At 37.8% G+C, this 17,716-nt stretch overlaps 1 protein-coding gene across 1 annotated transcript in view; it reads right to left on the bottom strand.

Moving 5' to 3' along the window:
* Window positions 1–17,716, bottom strand: part of ADCY8 (adenylate cyclase 8 (brain)) — a 54,759-nt gene that overhangs the window by 15,071 nt on the left and 21,972 nt on the right. Inside the window, exons 5-8 of the mRNA XM_009876284.1 lie at window positions 13,692–13,893; window positions 9,920–10,009; window positions 8,382–8,554; window positions 4,691–4,772 (exon numbers count right to left, since the gene is read on the bottom strand). Of these exons, the coding sequence (XP_009874586.1) occupies window positions 4,691–4,772; window positions 8,382–8,554; window positions 9,920–10,009; window positions 13,692–13,893 (547 nt within the window). The remainder of the gene's footprint in view (window positions 1–4,690; window positions 4,773–8,381; window positions 8,555–9,919; window positions 10,010–13,691; window positions 13,894–17,716) is intronic.

Here is a 17,716-nt window from a genome sequence, read left to right on the forward strand (position 1 = left end):
TTAAGGCAGGTGATAACTTTAGCTTGCACGAGGGGAGATTTACTTATCTACAGCTGTATTGAAAATGATGGGGATGTATCTCTACAGAGTAAACTGAAAGGGAAAATACATTTGTGAAGCTGAAGATGATTGAACCAGAGATAGTAATCAAACACCCAGCAAAGAACTGTATTACACCAGCAAATAGATACATTTTACAATTGAGAAAGACATCCCGTTCAGTCCCCATGTGTGATCTAGTCGAGAGGTGGCATCCCTGGCAACAAGGAGGCTGGATTAAAATGATCTCTAAGGTCCCTTCCAGCCTAGGCCATTCTATGATTCTATGATTAATTGGTTTGTCAAAAGATGCTGGGATTAAGGAAATGCTTGGGATATAATTCATATACTAAGTTCAAATAAAGGGTAAGGCTGCTGTGGGTGGGAGTGACTAAGAGGGGTTCAGGCATTGTTTACTGACTCATCTTCTTTACATTTTTCATCACCAACGGTAACCAATGGCACACTGTTCAGAAGAAAATGCAAATCATCTGGCAAAGCGGCTTGATGATACTCTAGGTATCTTTCCTTCCTAAAAGCTGAAAATGGTCCTGGCTTAATATAAACTTCTAAAGCTTGTATGCAATTTAGCAGTGATTTACATGCCCTCTGTATGCTATCACCACCTTTAGAAACAATTAATCTATATTCTAGTTTTAATATTTTGATCTTCTATCTTGTGGTTATTAATTTTCTGAATTAACTGCAGAAGGCAAAGCTCATACCAGATCATAAGTGACTTTTATCTCTACCAGCCGACTGAGAAGGCAACACTGACTATAATTTTGCAAGGAGTGCTAAAGTTATTCTTCAGATTGGCGTGGATCAGGACTTGCTGGTAGCTGAATTCTTTGATGATTCAGATATTTAATGCCACTACAATAAGAGTTTTGCAAAAAGCTGTGGTACAGTATTTCATATCTGATTTTTATGTACAGGAAGACTTCCCATCTCTAAATCTAGCTCAGAATAGCAGCAGTTAATCTTTACATTTTAGATAATGTCATTCTGGTCATTTATTATCACATTGTAACATGAAATATATTTCTTGCAACATCAGTGGACAACTGAGATGACACTGTTGGTTTGGAGATAAAAGGGTGTGCTACATATAAGGTTTAAAAATAGAAAATTTTAAGAAGATGCTTTGCTAAGTTCTGGTATGTGTTAAACCTAACAAAATTATAGGGTTAAGTTTTGAGGTTATTTTTTGATTTTATAAAGAAACGTTCCTGGGCAGAGTGCTGTTGATAAAAGTGACCGCATCATAAATGTTGAAATGTCCAGATTCTCTTGCCCTGATATATAGCTCTATGAAAAAACTCTAATTCCAATAGTCAGTGAAGAAAATAAAGATGTATTACACAGAAAGCTCAACACCAGCTATGTCTTCTAAACGCTGCACAAGGCAACCCCTCTGCTGACAATTACCACATGCACAGAAAGGACAAGGTTAGGATCAGTATTTGAGGGACAGCATATTCATCCTTAAAGAATGCAGAAAAAAAAAAGAAAAATATTTACATCCCAAAGGATCACTTTCAGCCACTGAAAACAGCCTAACTCTGGATAAAACAAACAAATATCCTTTCTTCACTACACCAAAATCTGAATATAGAAAGGGTAGTGAAGGAGCCTGAAACATAATACCAGAATTAGGTATGTCTCTTTCTCTCTTTTTGTCTTTCAGTTGGAAGATTTCACATTCTTCATTCCTCCTCTTTTTTTTTCCAAGCATGAGGAAGGTTCAGAGGGTCGTGTTTGTTGAAGATAAATTAGTGTGTAGGGATCTCAGTCCCTCCTCCTTTCCCACAGGGTTCTGTAGAACTAAGCTAGAACCTTGACACCCAGAGGTTATTAGTTCAAGTCTTTGCACCGAAGAGCCCCAGAACCAGTCGGTTAATCAACACTTGTCTACACCAGAACTCTCAACTGGTGTAGACAAGATCTAGGCTCAGATCTCCAATCTAAAAGAAACCAGGGAGAATTTTGCCCTCTGTTTTGTAAGGCCTCTTTTTAGATCTAATTTGGATGGAGGGAGAGGAGGGACTGAGTCTTCTGTGGTAGTTTTATTTCTTCTTTGCAATTGTTAAAACCTTCCCTTTTAAAGCTATGGCAGAAGATTTCACTCAGGATTACTAAGTTGTTTATATCATGTGGTTTTACTAGAGGTGCATTTCTAGTAGATAAGACTGTGTACGGGATTGCATTTTGAGAAGATTTTGAGGATAGTTTATGTTCATACAAAAAGTTCTACTTAACTCATTAAAAAGACAAAAGAGTAAATGAACACATTTCACAACAGAATAAGTCTGGCCTGAAATTACCGACGACACTTTTTTCATGTACTTTTCCTCAGGTTTAGTTTGTAGAACATTGCTGTAAAATATATATTACTTGTCCTAAAAAGATATGCTTCTAGATTAAATTGAATTTCTAGTAGAGAATTATTCTGTGTTGCCCGATGCCATGTAACAGTAACACAGCTACCTTCAATTCTGAGTTTAGCTTGAGACCCCTGAGATTTACTGGCTGAAGTACGGGTATGATTTAAAGAAAGCACTGAGTCTAATTAGACAGCCTCACGCAATCTTTTCTTGAATCTAACTTAAAATTCTGAGGGCAAAAATGAAGATTAACTTTAAATCACAATGGATAAAGGACAATAGATAGCTGTTCAGAAATTAGCGGGCCATAAATTCAGTCTTACAAAATTAATCTTTTTTGTAACTCCACCTGGAATGAGGCAAGTTTTAAACTATTCTACTTCAGAATAAATTTGCAGTTTGTGAGAAGAAAAGCCGTGCTGGAGGGCAGCTTTATTGTACTTATTGTGTTCCCCGACAAATCAAATTATTGAAGATATTTTAATTTATTTTTTTTAATGTGCTCTGAGTGAGATTTTAATATATATTTTTGGTTAGCAATTATACGGACATCTTTATGTTAACTCTGTAATAAGAAATTAAACAGTACAGGGAAATGTTCCTGGGCACTGATGTTGGATAAAGTTAAATCAACAGAGTGGCCCTATGAATCATTTGGGAGTGCAGGCAAGAGCAAGCACACCTCAGGGACCATTTCCAAGGGTAGTTTGAGTGCAGCCACCCTGTTTTATGGAACAAGGAAGATTAATAGGATGGAAAAAGACTATGTTGTGCTAACAGGCCTCTGGGCTTGAAAATGCTCTTAAATGCCCCAGACCAGGCTTTTATGGAAGAAAGAAATTTTCACCCAGAATTCTGATCCTGAAGAGCATTGACTGGATTCCACCTCATCCTTGCTGTACCTAAACTTCTTTGGTGTTTTCTTTCTTAGTACTTACTCCCACTTCAGACAATTCCCAACCATTAGATTTGTGTTCTTCCAGATGTTGAGTCATTGAAAATATTATAATGCTTTTCACAAATTTGGGATCTTTAGTTCTTATTTGCTGCATATTTTTCCTAAATGGCCTTTAAATTTTGATAAAGATATATTAAAGTACATTGTTTTCTGTCAAACTCAAAACTGACAGCAAAAGCACATTTCATCCTTGCTTCCCTTGCTTATTCATTCCTCATAAAGAAGATAAAAAGAAAGAAAGATCCTAGAATATTTAGGCATTGCCTTCTTTTTTTCTTTCCAGTGGAAGGAATGACGTCTGTAGGTACTTGCATAGCTTACAAAGTTATTGTAGTACTGCAATAAAGTGTATAAAATTGTCTTATTAATCACAGCAAAATATTATCTTACTAATCACACCAACATTCCTCTCTTATTGCTTCACTCGAATTAGGATTGAGAAATGCTGCTATTTATCAGCTTAATGCTCTTGAAGGGAAAATCATTAAGTAAATTGAACATGCAGGATGTCTAAAGGCAAGTGTGGCTGTGCTTAATGTAATGGTCCTGTTTCCCTCTATCTGAACAGAAAATGCTTGAAGTCAGCACGTTTAACAGGCAGCAGCCAGAGGTTGCCAACCAGGAACACCATAGAGAAAACACTCTGCTTTAGATGGCTTTTACTCAATGCATTTGTTGTTTCGTGTCTTAATTTGTCATACCTGATTCTCCCTGTGCACTGTTTATGGATTCTTGAAATATCCAGTTTCTCAGTTCCTCATGGAGGATATCAATCCTAAAGCTCTGAGATATCAAAATCTTGGTTATGATCTAAGTCCTTGTGAAACAATTCTGGCAAAGAAGTTGGTGCCTAACTGCCTATTTTCCTCTCTCAAATCGGTCGTTTGGTTTTTTTTTTTCCTATGAACATACTAAGACATTTCATGTGAGTTTTATTATTCGCTGTTTTTTGCTCCCTTTCTTCATTTGGTCTGAAGCTTAACTAAGTGCACTGAAGCAAAAAGATGCCACTGTAATTGTACATGTACCTAAGATAAATGAAGTCGCATTTGTTCCTTCAATTTCTATTAGAAAATGCAATATAACTTGCATGTTGCTGAATACAGTTTCGCACAGGTTCTTTAATAATCCTAGGAAGTATTATCTGTGGGCTCTCTGGAATCAGATTCTGCATATGGTTTATTAAATTGTTAAAGGTCATATACTCAAGTGAATAAAAAGGCATTTGGTATTTTGAAAGTAATTATTGTCACATCCTGTAATTGTAAGTGATATAGGGAATGGTTAAAGCAAATGTTTGCATTACCTGCTGACCATGATAAAATACGGCTAAAAGGAACATTGCCATCAGTAGTAAAGATGCCTCCTTTGTACCCAGGAAGTCTGTGCTGAAAAAAAATCCAAAATAGAATACAGTTATTGATTTGTCAATGCTTTAATTGTTCAGATGAGCCAAGAAGGAATGGGAGGTATGAAATCTGCTCTATGAAATCACTGAGATGCTGTGTGTAGAGCATGATGAAAGCGTCATAAAATAAGGTGAAAGGGGTCTGGAGCAGTTAAAGGGCATTTCAAATGTGAGGACAATTACAGTTCTGTGGGAAGATGAAAAAACTGAAGAAAGTGAGTATCTCTGTAATATTTTTTTTTTATTAAAAAAACCATGTTACACAGGGGAAAAGACATAAGTGAAGAGTTTGGAGAACTGATAGGGCCAATCTTATAGTAAAAAAAAAAGAGAGAAAGAATTAAATTTGACAGTGAAATGAACATGGATGCTTGGCAATTATTCTGTTGAAGGGAGATGAAGGAAAATGAGGAAATGGTTAAGACATGCAGAAATGGTTAAGAGTGAAGTTGTGAAAAAAAATTACTAAAAGAGTAAACAAAGAGCAGAAGTTGGAATAGACTTTGGGGTACTCTTCTGTCTACCATGACATATAAGAATAATGCAAAGTCCAGAACCTGAATCCATTTTCGATGTATTTTTTTTTTTAAAAAAAAAAAGATCAAGTTATATTTGTCAGAGAAGGACTCTTATGACAGAGTAATTAGGGAGAGAAAGTGCAGAGCTTGATGGAGCCTAAACAAAAAGAAGCTTTCTTGTGAGACAGATAGCTGAAATGACTTTTTGGGCCTAATGAAATGTGAGGAAATGTGATGCTATGGGATGAGTCATTGGTATAGAGTAAAAGACAGACAGGAAACATCTTTGTCAACCATTCCCATTTTGAAGTTGTCTGAAACACAGCCTCCCAAAGACCTCATTCCAGAAGGGCCCCTTGTACACCAGCTAAAGACAACAGCCTCAAAGGTCTTAATTATGAACTCATCTGTTGTTGCATACTGTGGTAATGTAGCTACAGCCACAAATAAATGACATAGGTACGTTTCACAGGGATCTGCAAAACCTTTTATTCAACTAACTGGCATAGCTAAGAAAACAGGTAAGTTTCAGGTCACACAGCCTTGAACCTCATGCTCCCTAATGTCAGAGCTGAAGCTTGGATCCTTGTCCTGAGTGTGGAGCATCTCAGCTGAGTTCCCTATGTCCTGGGCTGTTGGCTATGATTTGAGGATACTCCTGGCTCTTTCTTGCTCTTCTGTGATAAAAATCAACAGGGAACTTCATTAACACAGGAAATAGAAACTACTCTGAATTCTCTAAGTTTTTCACGCCTTCACCATGCTTGATTAGTGACAAAAATGAAAGACAGTGATCATGATTTCTACTTCTGGTTACCGAGCCAAAATATTGCTTACTGCCATTTGTAGTATTTGCTGGAGTCTGCTGTGAACATGCTGTATGTCATATCATTAGTCTGTAGGAGGATAACTAACATTAGAAAAAGGAATTGCGTCCCAAATCCGTAGCAAACTGCTACCATGGGAATAAAGCAAGAAAGGATGCATGCAGAGCCTTACTATGTGCAAACATGTGGCAGCTGTGAGAACCAATTGTCCTGCAAATCTATGCTTTCCTATTATTCTGGGGATCTTCATCTGGCACACACTTACAAGTGAAAGCAACTACAGTACTAAATTGGGCAAGTATCAAAGACTGAAGAAGTGGGGTTTTTTTGAATGAGCTAAATAATTACTGATCCAGATTCAGTTATTGCCACTCTTAGTGCATCTCTGACTCTCCAAATTATAGTGGTTCTTTTTGTCTTCCTCTTCAACTCCTCTTGCTGGTGAGGAAACCTGGGAGGAGGAGTCAGTCCTTCAAATACACTGCTACAAAATGAGACCATTCCTTTGTTGATTATAACTTTGAATAGGTGATGGCAGTGCACTGGATGTGGTTTACATGATTTCAGTAAAGCATTTGACACTGTATTCCACAGCATCCTCATAGATAAACTGAGAAAGTGTGGTCTGGGTGATCGGGTAGTGAGGTGAATTGTTGAAGGAAAGAAGCCAGAGAGTTGTCGTCAATAGGACAGAGTCTGGTTGGAGGACTGTGTCTAGTGGGGTCCCTCAGGGGTCAGTACTGAGGCTAGTGCTGTTCAATATATTCATCAATGGATGAGGGATTAGAGAGTACTGTCAGCAAGTTTGCTGACGACACAGGAGGGGTGGGAGGAGTGGCTGACACACAAGAATGCTGTGCTGCCATTGAGTGAGACCTAGGCTGGCTGGATAGACAGGGCTAATGGCATCCTGGGGTGTACTAGAAGGGGTGTGGTTAGTAGATCAAGAGACATTCTCCTCTACTCTGCCCTGGTGAGGCCACATCTGGAATATTGTGTCCAGTTCTGGGCCCCTCAGTTCAAGAGAGACAGGCAACTGCTGGAGAGAGTCCAGCACAGAGCCACAGAGATGATGAAGGGAGTGGAACATCTCCCTGATGAGGAAAGGCTGAAGGAGCTGGGTCTCTTTAGCTTGGAGAAGAGGAGCCTGAGGGGAGACCTCATTAATGTTTATAAATATGTCAAGGAGGAGTGTCAGAAGGATGGAGACAGGCTCTTTTCAGTGATGTCCAATGACACGACAAGGGGCAACAGATACAAGGTGGAGCACAGGAAGTTCGACAAAAACATTAGAAAAAACTTTTTCCCTGTGAGGGTGACAGAGCCCTGGCACAGGCTGCCCAGGGAGTTTGTGGAGTCTCCTTCTTGGCAGACATTCAAAACCCACCTGGACATGTTCCTGTGTGACCTACTGTTTTGGCAAGAGGGTTGGCCTAGATGATCTTTTGAAGTGCTTTCCAACATCTAACATTCTGTGATTCTGTGATTCTGAGGTTCTGTGAACATTTGTTTTTTTACATTGGGTGACAAATGCTCACACTGAACCTTGTCAATTGGATGTATTTGAATAAAACTTTCATAAGTCACTCTAATATAGTTGATAAGAGTGAGAAATCCCACTGTTTAGAAAGTATTATTGCTAAGTCACAGTGGTGGTTGTCATCCTGAGGAAACAAGAAGTTAAAATATTTTTACGAGGAGAGAACTATAGGCCATACAAGTTCTTTCTATGATTATTATCTGATATTAGTTTACATCACTAGTAAAAAAAAAAGTTTATCACTCATTTTGTCACTAACACTGTCCTACCACACTTTTAGACAATACAAAGAAAATGCATAGTATTCTGTGTTATAGCATGGATTTTATTTTTGCCCCTAAAAAATTATTTTTTCTCTCTTGTTTTCTTAAATTGTGGTGAGAATTTCAATCCGTATCTCTGGAGTGCTCAAGAACAGCAGAAAGCAATACATATTTGCACTGTAATGCATATTTTTAGCAACATGGATAGACTATAGGAGACATAAAAGACAATCTCTACTTAGTATTTGACTGTCTTCATGAAATTAACATTTTAATAAAAAAAGAGTGAGAAAAAAATCACATTATAATTCTTTTTGGATTTCCTCTTGCAAACATCCCTCCATACTTCACTATGATGCTATCTAACATGCAAGTATTCTGGCAAGACTTGACCATTGCCTTATGAAAATACAATTGCTAAAGGGGGCTGTGAACACTTACTCTCCATTGTGGTTAAAGTTGTCATATTGCAGAAAAAGGGAAGCATAAATGGTCTCAGTCAGCAGAGAATAGATCGCAATCATGATGAGAAGTACTGCCAGCTTCAGGACAGAGTTGAGACGAAGAAAGACTGCACAAGTCACCATCGCCAGCACACCAGTGAAGACGAAATACTGAACAGAAAACAGCAGTGGTTACTTTTGGTGATCAGTGACTACATACTAAGTCCACAAATATCTACATAAATGATCAAGTGATCAGAAGTATGAAGAAAATCTAGATCTCAGTCCTCAGCTAAATCTTAGGATACAGGACACTTTGAAAATAAGGGTTTTGCTAACGTAGAATGCGAAATTACAAATTCCCTATTTTGCGTAGTAGCTGCATGTTAGCAGAAATCCTCCTCTGGGTCTTCATGGTATTTTCACTGTATTAGAAGAGAAAGGGCACACTGTATAGTTAAAAGAGGAAAGGGAGAGATGTTGCATGTAGTTGATAATGAAAAGTCAACTGAGAAAATAATTTATATTCCTTTGGATTCTGAAATTCCACAAGACCCACATTAATCAAGATGCAGGAATCATATTACAACTTTAATCCTTCTTCTACTTGAAGAGAGGATAAAACCACAGATTTGGGTGGATTTTTACTTTTTATTATTTTAATTTAATTTTTAATATTACAGGTCTAGTTTTGTTACATTACTCACTTAAAATGTAATGTCTGGAAGTTTTATTCATATCTCATTTTCTAATCTCTTCATTGTCTCACTTTTCTCAATGATTAGTCATCTGTCAAATGCACTCTATGCAGCTGATGCAGGATACAGAGAGGCAATCGTGGCCATGAGCTGTTCAGTTTTAAAATAGTAACATCGACACCCACAGTCCAAATGTAGTTTAACTGAACTCCTGTCATACAGCTTTAGGAGAGATAGCATTCATATTTCTGAGTACAGTTTTTCTTTAGGACAGTCCCTCTGTAGGAAAGCCTGCATCCCTGCACTCTGCAGCATACTGCTGGCAGAATCATGACATCGCCATATGACTTTCTAAACATCATACTTCTTTTATCTACACATAACCAACTCATTGATTTTTTTGCCTGCTGGCTGATCGCAGAGAGGATTTTTTTTTTCCTCCAAATGCAAAATTTACAATAACTAAAGCAGAATGACTGCTGGTTTTGCTATCTAAGAAGCATTAGTCTCCATTAGCTGATTATGGATTAAGTAGCGTGTTTTATTGCACTTTGTTTGTTGAATCATTGGTGGGTGTGCTTCTAGCATAAATGTTCTGTATGAAGTTCAAAGATTAAAACTTAGTTTTAATGCCCCGTTGGGCCATATGATTAATTTTATCAGTAACCTGCCTCTGCTTTTTTTTATCAGCATATGGAGAGATGCAAAGGTTCAGCTTCACAGTGTAGTTGAGGCACCTGACTCCACCACCAGTGCATAGGTCACTGATTCCAGATAGTGGTTGCCATGTAACCAATGTGGATTGATATCTCAGATTCAAAAGTACACTCAGAAATACCTCAGGATAGGAACAGATGTCTGTAAAAGACACAGATGAATTGAAGGTCTGGTTCTTCAGGGCTACTGGTTTGTCAAAATCACACCACAGCTGTGAAGAAAGAAAATGAAATCAGGGCTATATTGTGCACTGGTGACTAAGTACTTGTGTGGTTGGCTGGGTTCAGAGATGAACTGTCTGGCCTGCTACTTAATTGGCACCAGGACTAAATACACAGTAAGAGGACACACTGTGGAGAAGAATTGGAAAAGAGGGAGCTATTCATGTTACAGACATTCAGCATCAGAATAACCTTCCTATGCTCTCTTGTTGCCAAAGGGTTTCCCTTTGGAAGGAATGAGCTCCTCTAGGAGTTTCAGAGGACTGATGTTGGACTCTTAAGAATTACTGCCTCAAAATGTTTATACTTTGCTATAAACTACAGAGAAAATTATTGAATTTGCAGCATAAAATCAGATTGTGCATGAGTACTTGTTTGCAAGCAGGTTTTTCCTGTGGTGTTGCTATGGACAGTGTTATCTTTCTAGATGTGGGGCAAAATTTCATGGCATTGTACAGAATTGGCTTGTGCCAAAAGACAACGTGGTCCCAGAACTGCAACTATGATGCCTAGAATGGAAGGGGATAAAAATTTCATGATACAGTGGTTTTGAGAATGTAATAGTGCGTTTTGCTGTTATGACCTGCATTCATTTTAATGGTATTTCAAAGCAAGTGTGTTAAATATAAACAGAACAGCAGTGTGGAGCTGTAGTACCTCATGGTCTTAGAACACAGGAAAAAAATTGTTAATAGTTTAATATTTTGACAGTTAAAGCAGATGGAGTCTCCTGTTACATATATTAATCCAATCTGGATGTTTACAGTAAATCACTTAATCAAACTGTTATGTACAAACTAGCTCCTCTGTCTTTCTTTCCAACACAGTTAGAAAGTTTGTTTAATAAGGCCCTATTTCTTATAATTAAATTCTAATGAATTTTGAACTTGGATCTCTCTTGTTTGCTCTTTCAGCAATTCAATGCAGTAATATTATCTAGGTTGTCTGTGCAGTCCTCTGTGACAACAGAGAGTTAACGGTACCTTCTCGAAGTTTATTAGTTGTACAGCACCTCTCTGAAGGATAGAATGCTTTGGAGACCACTCTGGATGTCTTTTAAAAAGAACTGCAGGACAAAAACTTTATGGTAATCTTATAGTAAGAACAATGCACTTGATGTAAAGAACCAGAAGACTCATTGCCCCCCTGCTGAAAGCAAAGCCTTATGGCTTTTTTTATAAAGCAGCTGGGGTTGGGGCTGTTCAGGCTGCAGAAGAGAAGGCTCTGGGGAGACCTTATAGCGGCCTTCCAGCACCTAAAGGAGGAAAGCTAGTGGGGGACTGTTCACAAGGGCGTGTAGCAACAGAATGAGGGGCAACAGTTTTAAATTAGAGCAGGGTAGATTTAGATTAGATGTCAGAAAAAAAGTTCTTTATAGTGAGGGTGGTGAAACACTGGAACAGGTTGCCCAGAGAACTGGTGGAGGCTCCACCCCTGGAGGCATTCAAGGTCAGGCTTGACAAGGCTCTGAGCACCCTGATCTAGGTAAAGATGTCCCTGCTCACTGCAGAGGGGTTGGACTAGATGGCCTTTAAAGCTCATTTCCAGCCCAACACATTCTATGATTCTATAGTTCTGTAATTCTATGACCTCAGTCTTAGTTCCCTCCACCTGGGTGCATTTGAAGTCAGTGGACGCATAGAGATGCAAGGCCAAGCTGCATTACCTGTCTGTAAATGAACACAGGTCCCTCAGGAGCAAACTATTATTATGGTGGAATTTTGAGAAATGAAATAATAAGGTTATACGGATGTTATGATTTCCTGTAGTCATCAGGACTCGATGACTCAAGTCATGCCATTCTAAATGTATGACAATAAACATAACTGTTTAGTGCTTTATAGAAACCCACTGGTATGATGGTAAAAAGATTTTTATTTCTTTCAACTGTTTTTAGATTAGCCATCCCACATGACCACAGTGGACACAATCATAAAAAATAATCCACAAGTCGGAGGAAATCCTCATTACTGTCATATCCATAGCAAAGTGGGTATGGATAGCCTGTTAGAGAGCATCTTGTTTCAAGAGTGAGATTTATTCCACCAAAATCTTTCCTGACAGATACTTTTCAAATATGATTTAAAAAAATCTGAACGCCACAACATGCTTTAGTGACCTATACTACAGTGTAGCCCTGTCCTTCTCTTCAGGAAGTTTTCAGCTCTATTGAGCTTAATGTCATTCACCATATTTATATTTTCTCTGTAAGGATAGCAATCAGAGGCTATATTATTTCCCTGAGTAACTCTCCTACCAATGACCATATGATATCACTAAAATACCCAGATAGATCCTGAGCCTTTGCATATTTTCAATCTGAATTTAGTCATAGAAGAATGGCAGGAATAGGACATAATAAAATCTCATATCTCTTAGCAAAAGACATGGCAAACTATCAGATCTCAGCATGCTTACTTTAATTATATAATCATTATTATTATTAATTATTACAGCATAATTATTGTTACTGTTGTATTGTCATAATTGCTACTGTTATTACTGTCACTAAATGTTTTTCTAGTCTCATAAAATGAATATTTACAAAGAATAAAGTTCAAATGAAAAAGCAGTGCTACATCCAGAGCCAAAAGGTGTTCTCCAAGGGCAAAAAATGATGAAAATGTTACTTTAATCTGTCAGTGACATTTATTTACCTTCTTGGCTCAGGCTTCAATGGCTGCCAAGATGTCTGACCTGACGGTCTGCCTGATTCATGCAAAACTCATTGTATTTCTGATGACATCAGCAGAATCAAGGCTTTACTCTATTTTCATACAAGACCCTACTCTCTTACCCTGTGATATTGTATAGAGCCAGGCCTGCAGTGTTTGATTACCAGTAATTTTATCTAACCACGGCTGCTAAGCAAAGCTTGGTACATGCCTTTCCCCACAGATAGACTGATAAACTTTGCTCTAGATTGTCACACTTTAGAGTCTAAGTGGAGATGTTTACATTAGGGGTCAATAGACTAAGCTCCATGTATGGGCAGTGGGGAGAAAAAAATCTCTTTATTGGGACCAGGATGAACAAAAAAAAATGTTTGGGATGCCTATTTTTCTGCACTGACTATAAAAAAAGCTGAGAGTGTCTAAGGCTGTGGTTTGGTACTTCAGCTAAGATGAATCTAGGCTGAAGTGGTTTGTCAAACCACCACATAAGCAAGGAAAGTTATGTTTAGAAATTGCACTTTTTAACTTTTTTTACATGTTGCGGTTACGGGCTCAGCTTGACCTGCTCTGTCCTTTTTTGAGTTTTTTTCTGGGTTCGTTGACACTTCTCAAGGTTTTTTTTGTAATCTAATTAATGGGAGGACTGTGAGATGAGGAATTTAATACCTCTAAGACTTCATTGGGTTGACAATCTTTAAGAAAATATATCAGCATGTCAGAAAATTACAAATGGTCCTTAAAGGGTAGAATATATTGAGCAGAAAGAACCAGAAGGGTTTTAAAAACAGATGATACTCATGAGGGAGAAATAATTAGATATTTCAGAAATATATAGTTAAAGCAACAGATTGAATTTCCTGAAGCTGTGGTACTTTGCCTTTTGTATTTAAACCATAGCTGGCTTATAAACACATTAGTTAGCAAGTACTGCAGCAAGCTTAATAATTCATAAATCATCTTTTCCTGTATAATGTTCCCTGGTGTCCTATAAGCTTACAATATTGATGATGGCTCCAAGAAAATTAATCAGAATGGATGCAAATATAATGACATTCCTGGCCAGGTAGGTCTCATTGATCCAGCAGCAAGTTTTCCGGAGCATTAAGGGTAAACATTTGTAATCCTCTGCTGTAGTGATTAGTACAAGAGCGGAGTGCAGCATAATCAGAACAGAAAACTGAACAACCATTGGTATCACCCTGGGAAGAAAAAACAGGACAACCAGGTATTAAACCTCAGCACAATACCACTGATAATAAAAATAAATATGTAAAGAGTTAAGACTAAGAAGAATTAGTCATGACAATTAGTCTAGGAAGAAAACCCAGAGAACATAAAGATTTGTTCATGTTCCATAGGTCTGCCATTGCTATATGGTTTCTTACTGAGAAACTGCTGTTGAAGAAACAAGCCAGGGAAATCATGGCAAGTGCCTCTATCTGTCTATATAGAGTGGCAGGAATGTCTTTTGTTTTGGGACTCATATGTCCCTTAAGCTTCTTTCAGAGCAAATCTATTCAGACTGTGGGATACTGTATGAGCTGGTTCCCACTTGAGCGGACTAGTTTGGGGGCAGTTTAGGAGAGTGTAATTTTGTATACAACAGAACACACGTGTCTTAAATTCATGTTATACTGAGGGTCATAAACTCAAAAGTCAGTACAATAATGCAGCCTGATTTCTGGCATAAGTCAGGTTGTAGTAATTACAGAAATGCAACATTTTCTTTATTTTAATTAGTAGTGGGTCAACCACAGCTAAGAATCTCATTGGTTTCTAAAAAAGCAACAGAGCTGATCTCTTGTTTTCATGGAAGCCCTTGCACATGTAAAGCAGATGAAAACATGTTCTATGACCCAAACATGTTTAAATAAACCATGCCATTTGGCATCCTCTATGTGTAGCTTATATGCATAGCATAGCATATATGCATAGCTCCTACTCTCAGAACCACAAATTTAATAAGGCTTACAGTGTAGAAGTCCGGAAAAGAAAAGGGCTTAAACAGATAGAAAACAGGAAATTACTTGTAGTTAGCTGTTTTTCTCTTGGAGTATGTCTGAATTGTTAAAAGTAAGGTATATATGCACAAGATGGCATTTTTTGTAGTACTAAACTATATTACAAAAGATTTTGAAATAAAAAAATAAAAAATAGGAAAATGAAAGTTCTGCTCCCTAATGAATTGAAATAAAATTGATTCTAAGATGAAATACACATTAACTTCCCTTGAGGGATTCTACATGGTAATATTAGCTTTGACACTGTTCTGATGATATACCATTGGTATGAAATATGTTACACATGGGTCAGCATTTCACTCCAACAAGCTTTGTCAGGGTTCTGTGTGTGACTGGAGTGCAGGACACAGTGAATCTTCACAGAAAGTCCCTAGCTCTCCAGGGACTTCACTCAGAAGTAAAGCTTGCTTTTGAAAGAAGGAACAGTGTAGCCAGTAGAATAAATTGTGTTACGTAGGGAAGACTGAATAACGAGGAAACAAAAACTGGAAAAGGAGCCACAGATTTCCTTCCAAGTTTTACAGGAAAAGTCTCAAGGACCTGCTGAAAATCTGAAAGCTACCAAGTAGAGACAGAATGTAAGAATGTCTTGAGGCCAGCTTCTGTCTATGAAAATACACAGAAAGCCAAGGGTGAGACAGTCAATAAAGCCAGTGAAAATCTGGATGATATGTTTATGAAGAACCAGTCAAGAGAGTCGAGAGGAGTCATCAAGAGAACTGTGTAGTTTAAGACACAATTAATCTCACTGCACAACAATCTCTTAGATTTATTCAGATCCACTGATAGACCCCTTCTCCAGTGACCATACTTTGAACCTGGGTCATAGACACTGACAGATAGTTATATGAGATGAATTCCTTCTTTCCCACACTAGAGCAGCATTCTGCAACAACCTTCTTGCTTTCCAAAGCTAAATGACTGAGATTTCTTTGGAACTGATAGTTTATATCTCAGATACATATATAGGCAGTCTATATATACAGATGTAGCCTACCAATTCTGCAGACCTAGCCTGACCCAGCTCTAAATGAAACTAAGTTAAGGCTTTCAAAAAGATTAGGGCCAAGCCTCAAGAGGTCAGACCTGAGGACAGTAAACATGAGTTCTTATTTTGGACTCCAAGTGTAAGAACTAGTGCTACTGATTTAAAGTACTATAAATGGAGCATCTAGGGGCCTAAGTATTGGATATCAATCCAAATTGCGCATAACTTGCTTATATGCCACAGCCTTGTATTTGTTCCTGACAAATTATAGGCAACAAAAACTCTTCCACAGTAGCTGTTCAGTTGAATGTTGGTATCTTTATCTCCTGTCTAACACTGCTTGACTGCCCATCTATGACCTCCTAGAAGATCAGTCCAGTATCCTTGCTAAGATTTTGTTGATAGGATGCTGATAGGATGCAGTACGGCAGAAGACATAGGCAAGATTAGAGGAATAGAAACAAACAGTCATAATACTTTTCTGTCCATGAACTACTCCCAGAACTAGGACACCTGGGTTGGATCTCCTCTTCTCTACTCTCAAGATGAGATTCAAGACCAAATGCTTTTTTTTCTAAGGGTTCCCTTGCTGTGAAGATCAGGTGAAACATGAAATGGAGCTTCTGCCTTTCTTCTTCCTCATGTACAGTTACAAACCAAGAGTTGAGCCAGAAAGAAAAATTATGTAAAATAGAAGGTGCAGGTGCTTAAATGAACACTTTAAAACCTGTTCTTCTGCCCTCACAAGAATAACCCAGTGAAAGACTGAAAGAGTAGTTCAGCAGTCTACTCTGGTATGATCTATTGCCTATGTGAGCACATAGAAAGTTCATTTCAGGAAATCAATCAAACTCGCAAGCCTCTCAGATGAAGAAGATGAATCACTTCAAGTCTGGCAATGTAACTTAATGACTTCATAGAGGATAATTACAGCAGAAATATGGCATTAATTTATGTCATTTAGAGCAATTTTCCCAACTCAATATTTCAAAGAATGAAAACTATTTTGAAGATTTTTTAATTCGGTTATGTGCCTGCCTTGTCAGGGAAAAGTATGAATGGATCAAATATTTATACTCTGTGAGACAGATATAAACTGAGGTAAAATTCTGAAACTCTAATACACAGTAGATGCAATAACAGAAAGATGATTCCCCTTCTTTTACGCAGCCTATCTGGGAAATTCCCCAATGATCTTCAGAATTTTACAATGATTTAAATAATATTTTCTTTCACTGAATTTTGAGAAATCCCCAGAGGACTCTTTTCAGAAAAATATTCAAACATGTACTTAAGCAAATATAAAATTCCATCCTTGTTGAATAGACCTCTGAAGCATTCACTGAAAGACACTTAAATGTGTTGTTAGGAAAAGGGTAAGTTGTCATGAAGACTGAATGACAGTTGTTCTATGGAAATGGCTCTTCCACTGTGGCAGTTTATTTCTCTGATATCTACTGGAGTGTCCTGGTTTGAGCTAAACAGAACCAACCCTAACCCTCAACATAGAAGTGTCACAGGCGAGCACACAATTATCTCCAAGACACTCTGAATATGAAGCTTGTTCATATGCTTATACTTTGAATTGTTTTTAGAACTGGAACTTAAGAAATTTGAACTTCAAGATTACTTCCTCACTCAGCATGCTCAAACGCATTGAACCCTTCTCACTCAAAATCCCTCATCCTGTTATTATAGGATTGCTCATCTGTTGACCCCATTGCTCAAGTAACAGGTATGCTTTTTTTAAGAGTGAAACACATTTTTTGAAGCAGACTATCAGAACTTGAAAAATTAGGACCAAAATTTGCCTTCTTAAATCTTAACAGTGATCTTCAGCTCCTGAAAGAACAGAAAAACTTCTGTAAAGCACTCATGTGTCTCCAAAACTCTCGCAAAAGGAATAGTGGTAAATATCTTTTCCTCAAATGTATTCCCAGGTTCCAGCAATCAACCTTTAAGGGTATTATTGAGGCAAAAATTCCATTTTTTTAAAAAAAAAACCCCTCTTCC

The sequence above is a fragment of the Apaloderma vittatum genome, unplaced genomic scaffold, assembly GCF_000703405.1.
Source record: "Apaloderma vittatum isolate BGI_N311 unplaced genomic scaffold, ASM70340v1 scaffold2499, whole genome shotgun sequence".
NCBI classification, from domain to species: domain Eukaryota; kingdom Metazoa; phylum Chordata; class Aves; order Trogoniformes; family Trogonidae; genus Apaloderma; species Apaloderma vittatum.